The sequence below is a fragment of the Electrona antarctica genome, assembly GCF_951216825.1.
Source record: "Electrona antarctica genome assembly, chromosome: 5".
Lineage (NCBI taxonomy): Eukaryota > Metazoa > Chordata > Actinopteri > Myctophiformes > Myctophidae > Electrona > Electrona antarctica.
Window position 1 is genome coordinate 39,568,304 of NC_136810.1, and position 20,000 is coordinate 39,588,303.

The 20,000-nt window shown below is 42.9% G+C and overlaps 1 protein-coding gene across 1 annotated transcript in view; it reads right to left on the reverse strand.

Moving 5' to 3' along the window:
- Positions 1-20,000, reverse strand: part of shank3a (SH3 and multiple ankyrin repeat domains 3a) — a gene marked incomplete at both ends in the record, with an annotated part of 322,930 nt that overhangs the window by 257,697 nt on the left and 45,233 nt on the right. Inside the window, one exon of the mRNA XM_079500504.1 lies at positions 14,010-14,213. Within this exon, the coding sequence (XP_079356630.1) occupies positions 14,010-14,213 (204 nt within the window). The remainder of the gene's footprint in view (positions 1-14,009; positions 14,214-20,000) is intronic.

A 20,000-nucleotide genomic window follows, 5' to 3' on the forward strand; every position in this document is an offset into this window, starting at 1 on the left:
TTCACATGCTAGTAGCGCTCTGTTGGCTGTGGTTTGTTTGGTTAGCAAACGGGTTAGTCATAGCCTTATGATTGACAACAACGTCATCTGCTTTCCTACTATTCTGATTGGTTGGTATGAACCAATCACCGAAGACGCTTTGACAATGCCCATCCCATAAACTGCTGCTGTGGGGAGGGCTTTCAGTCTGAATAATGAAGTGAAACGAAATGAAAAGAGTGTCAGGCTAAGTGTATAGGGGACACACTTAAAGAGTGTCAGGCTAAGTGTATAGGGGACACACTTAAAGAGTGTCAGGCTAAGTGTATAGGGGACACACTTAAAGAGTGTCAGGCTAAGTGTATAGGGGACACACTTAAAGAGTGTCAGGCTAAGTGTATAGGGGACACACTTAAAGAGTGTCAGGCTAAGTGTATAGGGGACACACTTAAAGAGTGTCAGGCTAAGTGTATAGGGGACACACTTAAAGCTACAATCTGAAACTTACTTCAATGAATAAAATGTGCATGGTAGAGAGAAGGGATTCTCAACCTGGGGCCGCCAAATAATTGGCAAAACCCAAATATTGAAATGAGGACATTTAAAACATAGCAGTGATACCAATAAGTAAGAACCAATAAAAAAGAACTTAAAGGTATAGGGTAAGTGATTTTCCTTTGTTAAAAATAAGAGTTAAATAGCTCTATATTGTGATGATAGTACTCATTGCTATAGAGTGTTTAGAACCACTGTGGTAGTGTTAGTGTATACAATATGACGAGTACATTTGCAGATTTGCAGAAACTGATGTTTTATTAACACGTTGCTGGTGGAGACCCACTGGAACGCCTTCAAGGACCCCTGGAGGTCCCCATAACACATACTAATAGTGGTGTATTAGAAACAGTTATTATTGTGGAGTATCCATTGAGTTAATACTCTTATATTAACTCAAGCCCGCTTGGTCTTCAACCAGCCAAAATTCTCACACGTCACCCCCCTTCTCCGCTCCCTCCATTGGCTCCCGGTCGCTGCCCGCACAGAATACAAAACTCTGATGCTGGCATTCAAAGCAACCAAAGGCATGGCCCCCCCATATCTCACAAGTATGATCGTACCCTACAAACCCTCCCGCGCACTCAGATCAGCCAACGCAGGGAAGCTGGAGGTACCTTCACTAAAAACGCCGGGACAACGCTCCACACGTCCCAAACTCTTCTCCCTTCTGGCTCCAAAACTATGGAATGCACTTCCCATCACAGTCAGAACTGCAGCCTCACTCCCAATCTTCCGCCGTAGTCTGAAAACCCACCTCTTCAGACTCCACCATGGCCCGTAGCACTTGCCCTAGCCTAGCCCCTTAGATAGCACATTATGTAGACTTAGATAGTATTTTAAACAGACTTATAGCTTGTTACGTAGACAGCTCTAGAATTGCACTTTATGTAGTCATAGCACTTTATAGTACACATGTATAATATATTATATAGTATAGTATGTATAGTTTACATAGATACTCCACTGTTACGTTCTTAGTCTACGCATGATTCATGATAACTACGTTTTATATATGTGATGTATGCCATGCTTTTGTTATTGCTTAATGTAAGTCGCTCTGGATTAAGAGCGTCTGCTAAATGCCTAAATTGTAAATTGTAATATGGCACAGAACAACAGTCATTTCTGCCTGGGAGCCACAGTATACAACCAGTCATGTACCAGAAAAGGAACTTTTCTGATTCATTGACTTATGATAGCATACTGTGTGTGTGTGTGTGTGTGTGTGTGTGTGTGTGTGTGTGTGTGTGTGTGTGTGTGTGTGTGTGTCATGAAAAAACTAACCGAGAGGTAAATATCAATGAATCAATGAATAGATCAATTCATAGACGGCCGGATCATTTCAACAACCTGGCAGACCGACAGATACGATCTCTCCACTGAGGTAAGAACAGGCAGATTATAAACTAATAATGTTTATTAATGTTACTATGAATACTACAACCGCTAGTACAAACACTACTACTACAGTACTACTACTACTACTACTACTACTACTACTAATAATAATAATAATAATAAATATAGCTGCAAGCAGCAATAAGGCGGGACCAAGAAAGAAGACAATACGCAATAAGAACAATATGCACAAATAAGAATCACAGGCTGAGTTGTCGCTACCTTGTCTGGATTTTCACCCAGACAATTATGTTTCTGTGATTTTCATAATGTTGCTGATGTCTGAGGTGGGTGGGTCCTTGGGTACCTTCATGATGCTCAGTGACATCATAGAAGGTAGGTTTGTTTCCCTGCCCACATCCCTGTTTTTGAGTGGTGCAACCATAGGGTGCAGCCACTCCAATGCCCAGCTTTGTCCGTCCACGTGTCTTGGTGTCCCTATGTATGTGTAGGGTACCAACAGGGGGCGCTGTTGCACCACTCACTGTTTATACATGCAGGTGTTCAGGTGAATTTCACCCGTGTGTAGTGATATCCCTTACACCCACAATGGGCTTTTGTTTCTCACTGGATCATTCTCACATGTCCCAGGAATGGGTGGACCAAAGGAGAAGTTCCCAACCACCTCCCAGCGCCTCCGCCCCACATGACATCTATTTTTTTAGTCCATGTTGAAATATTAAAGATTACCTCAAATTGCCATAATTATATTGCTGTAAATATTTCTACTGGAATATATTATATCGGGTAAAATATACGCGGGTATAGTGATGGTTTGACGTAAGTTAATTTGGTTTAGTGTTCTATAAGGGCTATTCTTTTATGGTAGGTAATTTATTATTTTAAATTGGTAGCAGTCATTATTTAATTAATGTATCATTCAGTTTCAAATTTCTTTGGCAGTACAGACAGTTTGTAATTATATTGGTATAATGGTGTCAAGTTGCATATAATTATTACTGATAACATGTTTTATATTGTAGTGTTTGTTGTCTCCACCAGGCCGAAGGCATGTGGAGAGAGTATGTTTTGCACTCCGCCCATGTGTGTGTCCATGTGTGTGTGTGTGTCCGTCTGTCCGTCTGTGTACAGCTAATCTCCGGCACCGTTAACCCGGTCGATGGCAAACACACTCCCTGGATGCCAACGATGAACCTCTTCTGCACATTTTCCAGAACAGCCTGTTATAGCGCCACCAGGAGGCCGACTTTAGAAAAACATTTTTTTTTATATTACTCCTGTCCAAAAATCCCGCAAATCGTTACACACTATCTCTATAGTCATGTGTTCAAGCCGCATCTGTCCGATATTTCATATTCCATCTTAATTGGCTAACATTGGATTTCAAAGTTTGCAGGATTGGCCCGTTTTGAGCCTCAAATCATGAACGCAGCGTGCAATATACGTGAAATCTTTCACGGACTTTCCTACTAGGCTGAGGAATATATCCCACCCTTTTCACATTGGCCTGTTATAGCACCACCAACAGGTGGATTTTTGCAAAACACATTTTTGGAACAAAATGCTTCAAATCATGAACGCAGTGTGCAATTTCAGTGAAATCTTTCACAGACTTTCCTACTAGGCTGAGGAATATATCCCACCCTTTTCACATTGGCCTGTTATAGCGCCACCAACAGGTGGACTTTTGCAAAACACAATTTTGGAACAAATTGCCTCAAATCATCCAATTGCCATCCAAGGCGTAAGAAGAAATGGCACCCTTTTCACATTGGCCTATTATAGCACCATCAGAAGGCCTGACCTGCCCTGGTGGAGACATGTGCCCCGAGGGGAACTTTATCTAGTTATTTATGGATCAGGATTGAATTCTATAGATTCGATGTGACAGTGATGATTGTCTGTTGATTGTTGTGTATTTGATCTTATTAAAGATGATTTTATTGATGTGGTTTATAGATCTACACTTAAATAATGATAAACAACAGTTAAACATTTCACTGTGAATGATAAACAGTTAAACAGTAATTACACTTTGAATGATAAACTGTTAAATAAAAATTACACTATGAATGATAAGCAGTTAAACAATAATTACACTAAAGAATGATAAACAGTTACACAATAATTACTCTGTTTTTTTGGCATAGCCCTGTATTGCCAAGTTTCGCGAAAATCGACTGCACGGTTAAGGAGGAAGAAGAAGAAGAAGAAGGCAAATACATGCGTGCGTGCATATTTCCAAGCAGGAATTATGTACAAATACAATGTATATCACGATTTGAGGCGAGGGTAGACCACTGGTGCTGATCAATGTGACATGCACGGAGGAATTTCTTTAGACAATCCTTATATCTCTTCTTTGGACCACCGATGTTACGATGGCCAGAGGAGAGTTCACCGTACAGTACAATCTTTGGCAGGCGATGATCCTCCATCCTGGCAACATGTCCCACCCAACGCAGCTGTGACTTCAACAGTAAGGCCTCTATGCTGATGGTCTCCGCCTTCTCGAGTACTTCAGTATTTTTAGTGAAGTCACTCCAGTGGCTGGCACGCGTGGACGCGCTTCCAGGTGGGGCAGACAACTGTAGGCTATACGGTGCTGTGTTACTACTCTCCCATTGGGCCATGACTCTTTAGTCAACTGGTAATGTGACTGGCTCCAAAATATTGTTGGTAACATGTACACTCTTGCTGAAGTTAAGTACTGCATGCAACATTCTGGTGTAGCACCCGTCTAGAGACTTCTGCAGGGTTGGCTTCAGGGTCCAGCATTCATTGCCATATAGAGGAACAGACTCCATGCACCGTTGCATAGAAGAAGCCAAGTTTGATTTCACAGGGGAGGTTGGAGGGAGATCCATACACTGGTCATGCCGTTCAGGGACCTCCATGCAAGTGCCTTCCTCACTTTCAGATCTTGCTCCGTTCAGTTGACCCATGAGCCCAGTTACTTGAAGTCCTTGACTTCCTTCAGCACAGTGCCTCCTGTTGTTGTCAGAGGTGGATGTTCCGGTGAGATGTTATAGGTGATAACTTCGTGTAGCAGCGTGCTCTTGTAGATCGGCTGTTTTTGGTGAACAGATTTGCAGCGTGATCTTGTAGATCGTCTGTTTTTGGTGAACAGATTTGCAGCGTGATCTTGTAGATCGGCTGTTTTTGGTGAACAGATTCGCAGCGTGATCTTGTAGATCGGCTGTTTTTGATATAATCTGTAGGAGTACTGTTGAAAAAAGGTGTGCTTGTTCCACGTTGTCGGAGAGCAGGCTGATGTCGTCCGCATAGTCTAGGTCTGTTGTCTCGACCTCCTTGGCGTTAGAGTAAAGCCAAGATCCTGCTATCGTCCACTGATGGCCTTCCTGAGTGCATAATCCAGGACTATGATGAAAAGGAAGGGGGCTAGGGTGTTCCCTTGCATTACCCCAGGATGTCAAACTCCTCGCTGTTGTCATCTGGGGTCACCAGCTTGGCCCTGCATATGGTCTCCATCGCCCGGAGTGGGCCTTAAGGATCTTCACCATCGTGCCTCTGTGGATCGAGTCAAATGCCTTTGAAGTCGATGAAGTGGAGTACTATTATTATTATTATTATATTGTAACTATTCTTATTTAGTTTCAGGTTTCTAGATAAATGATAACAGTGCATGGCTGTCTGGCAACGATTATGAATAGCAATTTGTTAGTGCTAGCTAGTTAGTTTCAGTTGGTGATCTACTTCAAAATGAATAGTAGTTTTGGTTTGGGGCAAAATAAAATGAAAAAAGCAGTTGGTAACTAAATTGATATAAATGTCTAGTTTCGTGTTCAGGAGAAAAAAGTGGCTGATGAATAAAATTAATATCAGTAAAAGACTGCTCTAACATTAATGTTACTTAAATATAATGCCCATTTGGCTTGTTAGCTTATAATGAACAACGTGCTATAATTATGATTGTGTATAGGCCTACTGATGGCAGCGTGTTCTTTCTAGTCTAGATAGAACATGATAATAACAGCCTGTAGTCCAAGGCGCTTTACACAGATTGTGCATTACATCATCCATTCACACATCGAAGGTGGAGGAAACCATGCCCAATAGGACCGTAGTGTAAATGAGGAGACAACTGTTCAATTGGGGAACAAGTGTGCAAAGAAAACTAAATTGCTGAAATGCATACAAACAATGTATACACACGGAAAGTTGAGCACCAACTTGAGTTCATGTTCAACTGATTTGAACTATGCAAAAATGTAACCGTAAAACCAAAGGCTCAGACACATTTTGCATCTTTACTTGACACAAATAGAAGAGCGGTTAATTGTGTCCAGGTGAATTCCCATCTGTTAGCCCAATCAACATTCAACCCCCTGCCAACATTTTCTACAATATGAGCTTCACTTTCAGAGTAACAAAACAGATATCTTTTGGCTGTAAATTCTTGCTAAACATGCCATACCTCTGAGCTATTGATGAATTAATGTGCATTCAGAAGCTTTGCGGGTGATCGAATGATGAATCAATAAATTATAAGAAAGGCCCTCCAGCACAAGCAACTTCCATCTGCTTTTGTCGTTTCCTGTCCCTGCTAAGGGCCCCAACTCATAATTGGAACAGTAACTCATGTCCAAACATAATAATAACCACAGAGAGAGAGAGAGAGAGAGAGAGAGAGAGAGAGAGAGAGAGAGAGAGAGAGAGAGAGAGAGAGAGAGAGAGAGAGAGAGCTAGGTAGAGGAGGAGGGGAACCAGAAGGACTCACCATGATCAGTTATCTACTTTATACAGCTCATCATTCTTGGAACCATATGAGCCCCACCATGCTGTTCAACTAAACAACAACAGGGTACATGGTGATTGCACCCCTCTAGCATTATCCACACCGCATTGTTATTTTTGTGTAATGAGGTTAATAGTCCAGTTTCTGACATTACACCTAGCCTCGTCTCAGAAAGCGACAGAGCAAAGCTTCCCCGTGTGTGCTAAAGCTCATCTAATGCCAGTCAGCACACACTATTATGTGACACCTGAACCAGGCTTTGAAGCTACACCTCTGTGTGCCGTCTATGTCTCCCCCTGTCCCTGATGGCACACACCTTGATGGACGAGCCTTGTGATTATTTCAGAATGATGACAGCTGCGGTAGATAAAACACTGCAACCGAGTGTGGTATTATTGCTGCCACATTTTGATTGACACGCCGCAACAGAACTAAACACACACACAACCTGTGAACATCACATACGATGCACACCTACACACCCGCACGCCTTTGGAGGAGCCACTCACATTGGGGAATTGGATGAATAGGAGGTGAATAAAAGAAACACACGTTAATAACAATACGTATTAAGGCAACAAGCACAGGGGACGACATCTGCTCTCTCTCTCTCTCTCTCTCTCTATATATATATATATATATATCCATCCATCTTCAATCGCTTATCCTCCGGAATCGGGTCGCAGGGTTAACAGTTCCAACAGTTCCAAGATATTTCCAGTCTTCCCTTTCTAGAGCAACATTAGCAACTTCCTCCTGTGGGATCCCGAAGCATTCCCTGGCCAGTGTGGTCCTTGGTCTGCCACGGGGTCTCCTCCCAGTGGGACATGCAGCAAGGACCTCCCTAGGGGAGACGCTCGGGAGGCATCCGTATGTAATCCACGTAACTCGAGAACCATTCGCCCCACCAACTTCAAATTTGACACACACGGTTCCACACCACTACAGGGAGTGCAGTGACCGTCCTTGAGTCGGTGGCAGTAGCACCACAAAAGGCTCTGGTCAGGCTCTGCCAGTGGACCTAATGAGCCTAAGTCCGACTCCCCTCACCTGTACAATTCCCAGGCTCTGCCTCAGCCAATTGATTGCCATGGTAACAACTGCCATTTGATTTTAACCAGTCCACTTTTCACAGCACTCTTCAGACAGACAGACAGGCAGACAGATACAGAGATGTCCATATTATGGGCACAAAAGGGACACAGGCGTAAAACAGGTGCTATGAAAACGCACTAGGTTCCCAACTTGCATCATTCCCAAGTAGGCCGGTGGCCAACGGGCACTGGTCTAGTTTTGATAACCCACGGTGCCACACCCAGCTATTTCAAGTCAGTGCTGAAAGCACAAGCAGAAAGTTCAGAGATAGATGTTTTGATAACATTTAACCAATCATGGCCAAAGGTATGAAACCATCTTTTTTCCAGACAGAAAGTCTAATGATTGTCCAGTGTTGTCCAGATTGTCTATTGTAGACAGTTGCTGTCTACAATAGAAGACAAACCTCATTTTTATAGACAAACATTGTTCTAGCAGCAGCTGATGTACAGTATGCCTATGTGTCTATTTACATGACAAATGGACTGCATTTTATATAGTGTTTTTTCCTAGTCTTTCGATTCACACACAATGCAGCAGTGGAATAGCACACATTCGCACAAAGGCAACCATGCAAGGAAACAACCTGCTCATTGGGAGCAGTTAGGGCTCACTGTCTTGCTCAAGGACACTTCAACATACTGTAGAATCCAAGAGTGAGCTGGAGCGAAGAGGGACTTCCTTTTTTTCCCCTATTTTTTCAACTGTGACCTGCGCGACCAAAGTGAAGCGACAGTGGAAACAAATATCTTCAGGTTTGAACGCACCGGTCCTTCAGTTCCCAAGACTCTAGCCTGGTTTTGGCGATATAATAACGTGGATTTACACTACTCTCGCTTCCTTCCCGATAACACAGCTAAGCTACCAAGCCTCCTCCTCCACCGCATCGTTTAGTTTACCTACCAGCCAAATTGTCTGCATTGTCTGTCGGGCATACTCTGTGTTGATAAGACGAGTGAATTAACGTTCCACTCCTCGACAATATAGCGGCACAAATTGTCAAATAAGTCTCTGTGGTGAGTCCAACAGTGAGCCACATGCGGAAACTCCAGTAGCTATGGTTCAAGTGCGTAATACCGCGACGCACGTATAGACGCAATGGCCACCACACCGTGCTGTCCGTAAAATAAAATTAAAATTACATACAGAGATGCAATGAATAGTTATTTGACCAATGTTTGGCGAAAGCCCGATGGCTTCCGCAGTGCACACAGTTTGCCCCCCTGGCTAGTAGGCTAATAACGTGGAGGAAGTTAGAAGAGGCCCTGTGGGCTTTTATTTTTATTTTATCGGTTAACCATTAGCCATTAATGTTGGCTAACGTTTATCACATTTCCTAACGGTTAATGGCTAACGGCTATCGGTTGGACACCCCTAGCCGCTATATGCATGAAGTGTCAAAACAGATGCCTGGTGAAGTGAATGTGAAATGTACGAATTTTACAGAACCAGTATTTATTGTAAATACCTACGGTACAGTATAGGGTTACGTAAAGGGCAACTTCATAGATTTTGCACCTCCTGAGGAGTGTTTTTTGTGTTCTATTATATTTGATCAATCAGGTAATACTCAAATCTCAGTTCTTTACGGAATACTTTGGGCAACACTTCATGTGTCCTGTAGTTCCAGTCAGGCCAGCCCCAGGCCATAGCTCAATGGACCAGCCCCACATGGCCCTGGGGGGGTCTGCAAGATTTTGTTCAGTCTTCTTTCTCCTTCACTGCTGCCTCTGTTGTGCAATTACAATGGTGTCTGCCAAAGTGCCAACACTCCACACTCCACTCCATGGAGGAAGACGAATATTTTCGGGTCATCTCGGAGTCAGAAACTAAACCAACAGAACTGATGCTTTGAATCAGAATAGCCTACGCACGCACGCACGCACTGTTGTTGATTCTGTCTGATTCTGTCTGAAGGGGGGGTGGGTTCAAAAGGGCACATTGCCAAAATGTGCTCTAGCACCCCCTAGTGTCTATCTGTGCACGCCACACATAGCTGAATAGCTTAACTTCTGCAACCCACCTGAAAATGATTTTTCTAGAGCTGGAGAGATGGGGAGACTCAGGTCACTGAACAAACAACACTCTATAGCATTGATTGAAATCAGAATAGTGCCTTTTAACAGGGCGGGGGGGGGGGAAACTTTAGTTTAACCACAATCACTTACCCTCTCTTTAACTTTGTCAAAAACAAATATTGAAAGAAAACGCACAGAGAAACAGCTCCAGGACAAAGAGGCAGTAGGCTACTGACTGTTGCCAATGTCATCAATGCACTGCATGTTGCATAATGTAATTATGTTCTATAGCAGAAATAAGGGGTGACACAGAGTATGACATTTGTTGGTTTTTGTCTTATGTTTTTTTTTCTTATTGTTTTACTATATTTATTCCCTTTGATTGATTTAATACTTTATTAGACAAAAATGTAAACAGCACAGGTACAGTCAGACATTTGAGCTAAAAGGATAACGTTATAAAGGTATGGGGATTTGTTTCCATTGTGTTTGCTTTGCTGATTAGATCAGCTGTGGTTTTTAATTTCCCTCTGGAGATTAACAAAATATAAAGTATTCCTATTCTAGTCTACAACAATCTATAATCAATACAGAGCAGATTAATACCACAGCAATCAGTACATTGATTATCACCTCTGCAACCTTATGCTGGTGTGGGTTGGAAGAGACAGTGATTGGCTCTGACTTTTATCTGCTGTTCATGTCGTGTTCACTCCCCTCAAGATGAAAAACTGATAAACAGCTAAAAGATTAAAGTTAAACAGTATACGAGAATAAAAAGCTGCACACCACTATTGCTGCTCCCAAATGCAATTTGACCTGGTAAATTGCATTTGGGAGCAGCAATACTGGTGTGCGGATTTGTATTTTTGTATAGTGTTCACAACCTTCCAAATGGATTGAAGACTTGCAATACGCAAGGTTACTGGTTACTGGTTACTGGTGGTCACTGGTTACCACCCTCTCAAGAACATACACTTGACTAGCAGTGCTGCCAACATTGGACTGTGAGAATCCAGGAGATTTATTTTGGGGGGGTGGGGGTGGGGGTGGGGGTGGGGGGCCCTTTTATGGATACGATTAAGCATTTCTTGTAAACCCTGTTTCCAAATAGGCTATACACGTCTGCATGTTTTAATAGTGTGTGTCTGCACGCATTGTGCACGTGCACGCATTGTGCATGTGCACGCATTGTGCACGTGCACGCATTGTGCACGTGCACGCATTGTGCACGTGCACGCAAATGACTTGTCTTATGGGGTGTCCACCCACTTCTAAAAGTAGCACTACAACACTGTTTACGAATGACCAAGTCAATCACATAAAGAGATTACTTTCAAAGATGAATATACTTTTTTACCCACTACACATAGTGCTAATAACTTTGAATGAATGCGGCTTCAGCTGTGAAATGCTCTCAAAAGTGTCTCAAAATACACACAAATAGACCCTGCCTCTCTGATTGAGCAAGGTATAGTTTATTCCACAGAAGTGGCGCATGATGGGAAAATGCTCTGCCACATACTGCTTAATTATTAAGACCTCGGGGCACCGAGATAATCAGCATTCTGTGATCTGAGCGCAAGGCTCAAGTGGTGGAATATAAGAGTTGATGAGGTCTTTTAGGTAACATGGAGTTAACGCATGAAGTGGAGTCATTATGCAATAAGCAAGAACTTAAAATTAGATTTGGCTGCAACAGCGAGCCAGTATAGTGAAGATAGAAGTGGTGTTATGTGCTAAGATTCTTTTATGAGGATTCTAGACATCATAATATAATACAGTACACCTGTCTGGGAGCCAAAGGGTGATTTTTGGCTGTGTGCCACAGCTTGAGAACCCCTCACATCTTAGGTGCAGATGACTACATAGTCAGAGTCAGAGTGGATTTGTCGCTTGCAGAAACCTAGCCCACATAGACAATGAAAAGTTGTCATATAAAATTATATGATCATTATTCACATAACTTGTTATTATCTCAAAGCTTGCTTTGCTCATGCCGGTAAGTGCAGGAGTAGCTTATCATATTCTGATAAAGTGGTTTGTTTGTGAAAACAGTCTATCATGTGTTTGTGCACGCCAGAGGGCATACATCAGATGTTTAAAGCAAGGCTCCTCTAAATAAATCATCACATTCATGGGGCGACTGTGGCTCAGGAGGTAGAGCAGGTCGTCCAATGATCCATGGGTCGGCGGTTCGAATCCTGGCTCCTCCTGTCTACATGTCGAAGTGTCCTTGGACAAGACGCTGAACCCCAAATTGCTCCCGATGTGCTGGTTGGTACCTTGCATGGCTTCCGCTGCAATCGGTGTATGAATGGGTGAATGTAATCAATCTATGTAAAGCGCCTTGGATAAAGGCGCTATATAAATGCACCATTTACCATTTACCATGTAATTTGGTTAAGAATGAAAGTGGCTAATGTAACCCCAGACTTGACTCAAATGCTTAGCATGCCAACATGGATGCACCAGCTGGAAATGCACTTGAAAATGCACAGTGCCATTTACAGCACTTACCAAGTAATGTTGAAGGAAGACAAACAGAATGAATGGGAACTTTCTTGGTCTGCAGAGCTGCTTTGCAAGTTCAACCCAGTGACTTTTACACTGCCCACTGCACTACGACGGACTGGATCGTTACGCTTAAATCAATGGATTAAATAGAGGCTCACACTCAGTCATCTCTCATTTTCGATTGCATTCAGTCAAATAAAACATTCTTGATAATCCAGCCTTTTCAGTGTATGCTAGAAAACTGCTATTTGTCAGCCAAGAAGATGTAACCGAGTTATTCCATCAGTGGCTTATTGGAATAGACCCAGGGCTGAAAGTGGGCCGGAACGGTCCGTTACAGCATTCTGTTAAAAGATTCAGTGCCGGCACGCCATATGATTAAGAAGAGGGTGAAGCAACTGGTTTGAAAAGCCCATAATCTCCAACAAGAAAACGCATGTACCAACATTAGAACATTTCGTGCCACCAGTGCCAGCTTATTCTGTGCTGTTTATGGCCTTTATATTATACCCATGGAGAGGTTTTGTTCAATCACGAGTCGCACCATCAATGTCTGTGGTGCGAATGCGTGCACAGCTGGACTGCTTGTGATCTGTTCACTTTGCAGGTTGCAGATCCGGTCTAGAGCGTATATGGAAACAGCCTTTGTGCACATGTGCGTGTGCGTGTGCGTGTGCGCACGTGCGTGTGTGTGTGTGTGTGTGTGTGTGTGTGTGTGTGTGTGTGTGTGTGTGTGTGTGTGTGTGATGACTGTGATCACTGAGCAGTAAATACATGATTACAGAAAAAAGCAGTGCTTGGAAAGGGGCGTTTGATTTATTATTTCTGTGCGCTTGATTACAACTAAACCACACATTCTTTCTTGTCTTGACATCAGGAGCTCTGGCATCAATGAATAAATAAAATAAGCAATATGTGGTACACACCATTTGATTTATTTTGCTGTATGAATTATTGAATTTATGTGCTTGTAATTTCAAAATAGTTTAATTTGTATATTTTCAAAGAAAAGTAGTTGATCAGTTTGATATTGATATTCATTTTGAAGTAAATTATTTATTTGGGTTCTTTTCACATTTGTAAGAAAAGTAGCCTTATTGTTGAGTTTGAAATGTGTCAACATAAACACGTAATTCTGTGGTACACACCATTTGTAATTTCTATACCATACTGGAAAAGATCACACCCGTGTGAAGTGAGGGGCGCTCTTATCATCGTACATCATCCAATAAAACAAAAGTTACGACATACAGACAGCTGATTTGCTCAGACACATATGAATGGCATTAAATGTTTGTGTTCAGACAGAATCTACACTATAGCTGTTTATAGTAGCAGGAGAAGGTTGGGATATAGCAAGAACTTCAAGCCACCTTCACTATTGCTCAGTGGCAAGCAGCAGGGTTAATAATGCTTTTTTTATGCATTATAGACTTATTATTACTGATGATATGATTTGAGGCCTGCATATAGTTTATCTTCATCCATAACCTTGTAGTCGGTACTTGGCAGGACTGACTGTATGTTGACAAGAGCACTGTTGCACTTTCGTGTTTAAATCACCATCTCTATCTTGAGCCCCGACTTCAGACTCTGTTTCCTGTCTCGTCATTCCCCAACAGTTGTCTCCAGGCATATTGTATATGTCCGGCTCCTTGAAACTAGCATCAGAAACACTCTCTCACAGGTGTCGAATATAGAATACATTTTATTATGGAACCTACCTCTAGATACGGTACAGGGGCGATGGAGGGGAAGGGGTATTCCCTCAGCTGTCTCTCCTCATCCAGAAACTTGCCAGCTTTGCCATTGTAGGCCGGCTGGAAGAGGCCATAGTTGAGCACGTCCTTCAAGCTCTGGTTGAGCGTACAGAGAATCCGTTGCTTGGACAGCCAGATGGGAGCGTCCACATTGAATTTCATGCATTTCTGCAGAGAGAAAGGGTATAGGCTATATGTTAGTCATTTTCCACTAAACATTAATATAATGAATGAATTAGAAAAACAGATTGAGAAATGACAATTTATGAACAGGACACAAGTGGTGAAAGGTTATATGGAAATATTAAGTGGGAATCATACAACATTGTTTATCAAAGAGCCATTCAATGTCTCACGGTGGATGTGAAAAGATAATGAGGGCTAAGCCTCCGAATCTGCCAAACAATCCACACAGCTATTGCAGCATTCGAGCAGTAGTAAACAATTGCTGTGCTAAAGTTTGCCAAAGTTCACTCTCAGTGCTTTTGGTAGAGGTAGTTGAAGATTGTGTGTGTGTGTTTGTGTGTGTGTGTGTGTGTCATGTGTGCGTGCGTGCGTGCGAGCGAGCGAGCGAGCGAGAGAGAGAGAGAGAGAGAGAGAGAGAGAGAGAGATATAGAGAAATATGCGTGTCTTGAGGAGCGATATTCATGCTCTGAATGTTAAACATGTTAAACATGAATGTTTTCCACTCAAATATTATTAGAGTGTACTGTGTAAGGTATATATAAGTACCTTATACCTAACCAACCCCCTTATGTGTCTCTCCAAATGAGTTTTTGTTTTCCTGTATCAGGATATGCTAACTGGTCTGTTCGACTTCACATAGCCTAATTCTGTTCTGCCTGTGCTGCGTTTCAAAAAGTACTCAAATGACCAGGCTTTCCGTTAATCTTGAAGAGATAAGATCTCGTCTACACTGAGACTATAATGCTCCATGTCAGAGACGTGGAGCACAAGCACTTCTACAGAGATACCACATTGTGGAGCCTGAGGTACAGAGAGAGAGGGAGGGGGGAGAGAGAGAGAGAGAGAGAGAGAGAGAGAGAGAGAGAGAGAGAGAGAGAGAGGGAGGGGGGAGAGAGAGAGAGAGAGAGAGAGAGAGAGAGAGAAAGAGAGAGAGAGAGAGAGAGAGAGAGAGAGAGAGAGAGAGAGAGAGAGAGAGGGGGAGGGGGGATGGAGAGAGAGAGAGAGAGAGAGAGAGAGAGAGGGAGAGAGAGGGAGGGAGAGAGAGGGAGGGAGCGAGAGAGAGAGAGAGTGAGAGAGAGAGAGAGAGGGAGGGAGAGAGAGGGAGGGAGCGAGAGGGAGCGAGAGCAAACCCCACAAGTAATAAATCAATCAGTGCTGCCTGCAATATTGATTTTGGACCTATTCTATTCAACACCACTTCACTATTAATACTCAAACCTTGAGGACCATTGAGAAATGGCATTACAATGCTAAACAGGCAGCAGAGCACACACAAAATGTAGCTGCGCTGAGGCAGGAGAGTCAGACTTGTACCAGAAACATCAGCAGCACTGTGAGAACTCACAATCTCACTGATCATTCTACAGCTTGGGTATACACGTAGCACTGTTTTTTCACAAATACATGCACGCAACTATGTGCACACGCACGCACAAACACATACTCTGTTCCTCTACTGGGAGTCCTCCGTTTGATTTCATCTGCCATGCACACAAAATGGAAAGCTGTTTTCCCTCCTAAAATATAACACAATTGACATCAACCACAGCTTTGAAAAGCTGCTTCTTCAGTTTCAGACAAGATGTTCAGGTTCGTGTCACTCAAGAGACAATGAAAAAGGCCACTGGAGAGTTGTCAAAATAGAGTCATCTTGTCATTTACAAAATGGCATGGAGAAGCAAACAAAATACACACATGCACTGCTCAAGCACATACACATATACACTCATGGAGATGCAGTGCTCACACACTGTATGCACACATCTAACTACAATGTTTGTTTCTGTTATTATTAAAGTTAACAGGATGAGCTTTTGATTGCCTGCCTTGCTTAACATGCTTACCCATGATTCCATCTTGATAAAGAAAAATGGGTTTTTCATTTATCTGCAGGCATTCTGTTGTTTGAGGTGGAACAAATCCTGATCAACTGCAGCACTGCAGAGGGATTACACCATGACCGAGAAAGAGAGAGAGAGACTGCCCGTGCGTGCGTGCGTGCGTGTTTGTGTGTATCTATGTATCTGCATATTTTGTGTCAGTCTGTCATGCCTTCCTCTGTGTGTGTGTGTGTGTGTGTGTGTGTGTGTGTGTGTGTGTGTGTGTGTGTGTGTGTGTGTGTGTGTGTGTGTGTGTGTGTGTGTGTGTGTGCATGCTTGCATGCACCATCTCTGTTTTGTTAACATGTTAATGTGTATTTAGGCCTACTGAATATATCTGACAGACAGACATGCTGCAATGACATTAAATAAAATAACCAAATAACTAATAAGGATATGACAGCAAAAGCCTGTTACTGTGTATGGCTCTTAGCCTCTTACACAGCTCCGCTCATGATTCCATAGGTTGAATACGAAGTCAAGAGAAAGGTTCCAGCCCGTCAACTGACACAGAGGTGTCCTTTGGGAAAGCTGTAGGTGACTTTCTCTTTCTTTCTCATCAGCTACTACATCTTATTTGTCTTGTTCTATGAAACAACCTTGGGTGTAATTCTGTAAGTGTCAGCTCAAACAACACCTGTGTAGTACAGTGTGCGTGCGTGCGTGCGTGCGTGCGTGCGTGCGTGCGTGCGTGCGTGCGTGCGTGCGTGCGTGCGTGCGTGCGTGCGTGCGTGCGTTGGACTTGGATTGGGTCATGCATGTTAATGAAGCTGTGTGTGACCGTGAAGCATACCATTGGTCAGTAGAAATCACTCCACCCACACACACACATACTCTTATGCCTTCCTTTAATGTCTTTCATCAACAGCATATGGGTCAGTTGGATCCATTGTCCCTTCCGGTTCAGTTGGATCCATTGTCCCTTCCGGTTATACCGTTTTGTTTTTGTTTGTTTGTTTCCTAGGGGATCTCTTAGTTACATAATAGTTATTGTGAGATTTGTTGTTGGTGAAGATAAAGATTTCTATGTCCGTTTTGGGCAGTATTATGCGTGTCATAAGTACCAGGTCTTATGACTTAACTTAATATGTAGTGGACCCTGAGTGGACATGTGCACAGCAGTCATTTGTCATGTCCGCAACGACCTGTCCATGCTATGTTGTTATTATGGAGCAATTGACCTAAAGACACAAAATGAAGGAATAAGACAAAGATAGATATTTGAAGATCATCACACTTCAGCTTGTTTTGACTCCCAAGTACTCCTCTCATCCTCTCAATATCAAATCTCGCTGAAAGGGGGCATTTTTGAGCGGTAAAGATGGGCCGTGTCTGTCTGTCTGTCTGTCTGTCTGTCTGTCTGGAGCACGGAATGTCTGTTTGTAGCACAACCTATTGACCCCTTGCAGCTGTTTGGGGTCGCATTCTGGGTCACACACACACACGCACACACACACACACACACACACACACACACACACACACACACACACACACACACACACACACACACACACACACACACACACACACACACACACACACACACACAGTCCAGCTTTAACACAAACATTGAATGCAATTGATAATGAATGGCCAGTTTTACGTCATATTTGTCCCAACACAAACATTAAATGCCATTAACAATGAATGGTTTGTGTTGACTGTGTATTTTGGCTTCTTGCCATGTTTGCTATGAAGAATGTTATACTCTCTTAAAATGCTGTGACCATGACAACTGTTATGGAGAAACCGCTGTGATGTTTTCACCGCATTCAAAAAAGAGACCTTTGTGAAAATAAAAGCGGAACATAACTCCACAAAGGCGGTACAGTTATACTGTCCCATTCATAGACGACATCATAGTTACTGTAAATAAACTCAGTAACTCACACCACAATATGTCTGTCTCTTGTTTAAATCGTGTAGCTATCTGTTTTTGTTAGAGGACATATTGTCATTATTTTGGAAAGGGTGCACAGTAATAATGTGGCTGATGAGGACGCAGAGCCAGAAAATGGCAGGGGAAAGAGCAGAATGACCAAATCAATGAAGGCACGTACAGAGAAAACAGGCAGAGACACCACAAGACAAGACTGGATAATTGTAAGGAGAAAACATGTCAGGGTAAGGCAGTGATAGATGAGGAGGAACAGTGTAACATGTCAGGGTAAGGCAGTGGTAGATGAGGAGGAACAGTGTAACATGCCAGGGTAAGGCAGTGATAGATGAGGAGGAACAGTGTAACATGTCAGGGTAAGGCAGTGGTAGATGAGGAGGAACAGTGTAACATGCCAGGGTAAGGCAGTGATAGATGAGGAGGAACAGTGTAACATGTCAGGGTAAGGCAGTGGTAGATGAGGAGGAACAGTGTAACATGCCAGGGTAAGGCAGTGATAGATGAGGAGGAACAGTGTAACATGTCAGGGTAAGGCAGTGATAGATGAGGAGGAACAGTGTAACATGTCAGGGTAAGGCAGTGATAGATGAGGAGGAACAGTGTAACATGATGGAATTACCCACATTTTAGTTAACAGCTTGGCCCCCTCACTGGGAAGGTAGAATCCTCAGAAACAATCCTTTGAAATATGTACCTAATCAATTTCAACAACTCATGAAAATATTGAGGACAGGTGCACTATTTTTACTTAGATTTTCATCCTGTGTATGAACTGGGTATTTACTTAGCTTTCAGCTGTTTTGATTGTTAAATTGGAGAAACTTTGTTTCAGCTCTCTCCCCCTGATCACCTCAGTCTCTCAATGCCCTGTTTTCTGCTCCATTTTTGTTCTATGAATCAGGTACAAACTGATTGGAGGAAAGGAAAGGAAGTGCGTGCGTGCGCGCGTGCGTGCGCGTGCGTGTGTGTGCGCATGTGTGTGTGCATACTGCCTGCGTGTCAGCGGGGTAGGTCCCCAGAGATGACCAAAGTGTGCGGTCATCCTTTTGAGCGTGCCGAGTCCATCCATGTGTAACTTTATGATCCAGCTCTAGAAGTCTAATGCTGACCCTGTGTTATATAGAGCATAACAGCTCTGCTCGTCTACGACCCCAAGAAAAAAGGGCAAAGTGCTGCTATGGTATGAATGTCAGCTGCACCAAACACACGTGCCTGCTCTATATAGATATCAGACGGATATTGCTGTAAACTCTTTAAGTTAAAAGCACTCTCCTAAAAAGATGACTTCGATTTTTACAGACCAAACTCTTCCTCAAAATATGAATTACAGCCAGAGCTCCTCACAATGTTCACAATTAACTTGTTTCTTTCCTCCTATGGATTGATTTAAGATTACATATGTACTGTATGTACTTTGTTCATGTTAAATTAAGGCAACGGAAGCAATGCTGAGAATTATTTAAGATTTCATGTAAAGGTTTACACCACGGACAAATATATTGCTTTTGTCATGTGTATTTCAATGTGTTATTGATGTCCGTTTTTCTGACTTATCTCCCCCCCAAATCCACAGAGTAGCTCTAAGCCTTAAACTCTGTCTAAAAAGAAGCGCATTTGTATTGAATTTGTCTTGCCAGGCAGGAAATAATTTCAATGTACAATGCTCGTTCTCATCTCATCACTGGTTTGTCAGTGATCTCATGGGGCACCAATGCCACCTTCTGAGGTGTTGTGTATATTCGTCAATATCTTTTCATGTCAAAGCTGTCCACCCCCTTTGCTGGGATCACAGAGACCTTGTGAACAATCCCTCTTCACTGTCTCCCCCACTCCCTTACACACGCTCTCATCAAAGGACAGGGCTTCATCTCTTGTCCGTTTAAATTATGGGAGTTAAAGTGAAGGATGAATGGATGAAGGAGCAAAGAAAAGGGGATAAGGGAAGATGATGAGCAGGAAAACCGAGGGTTGCAGGTCACCCTTTTTAG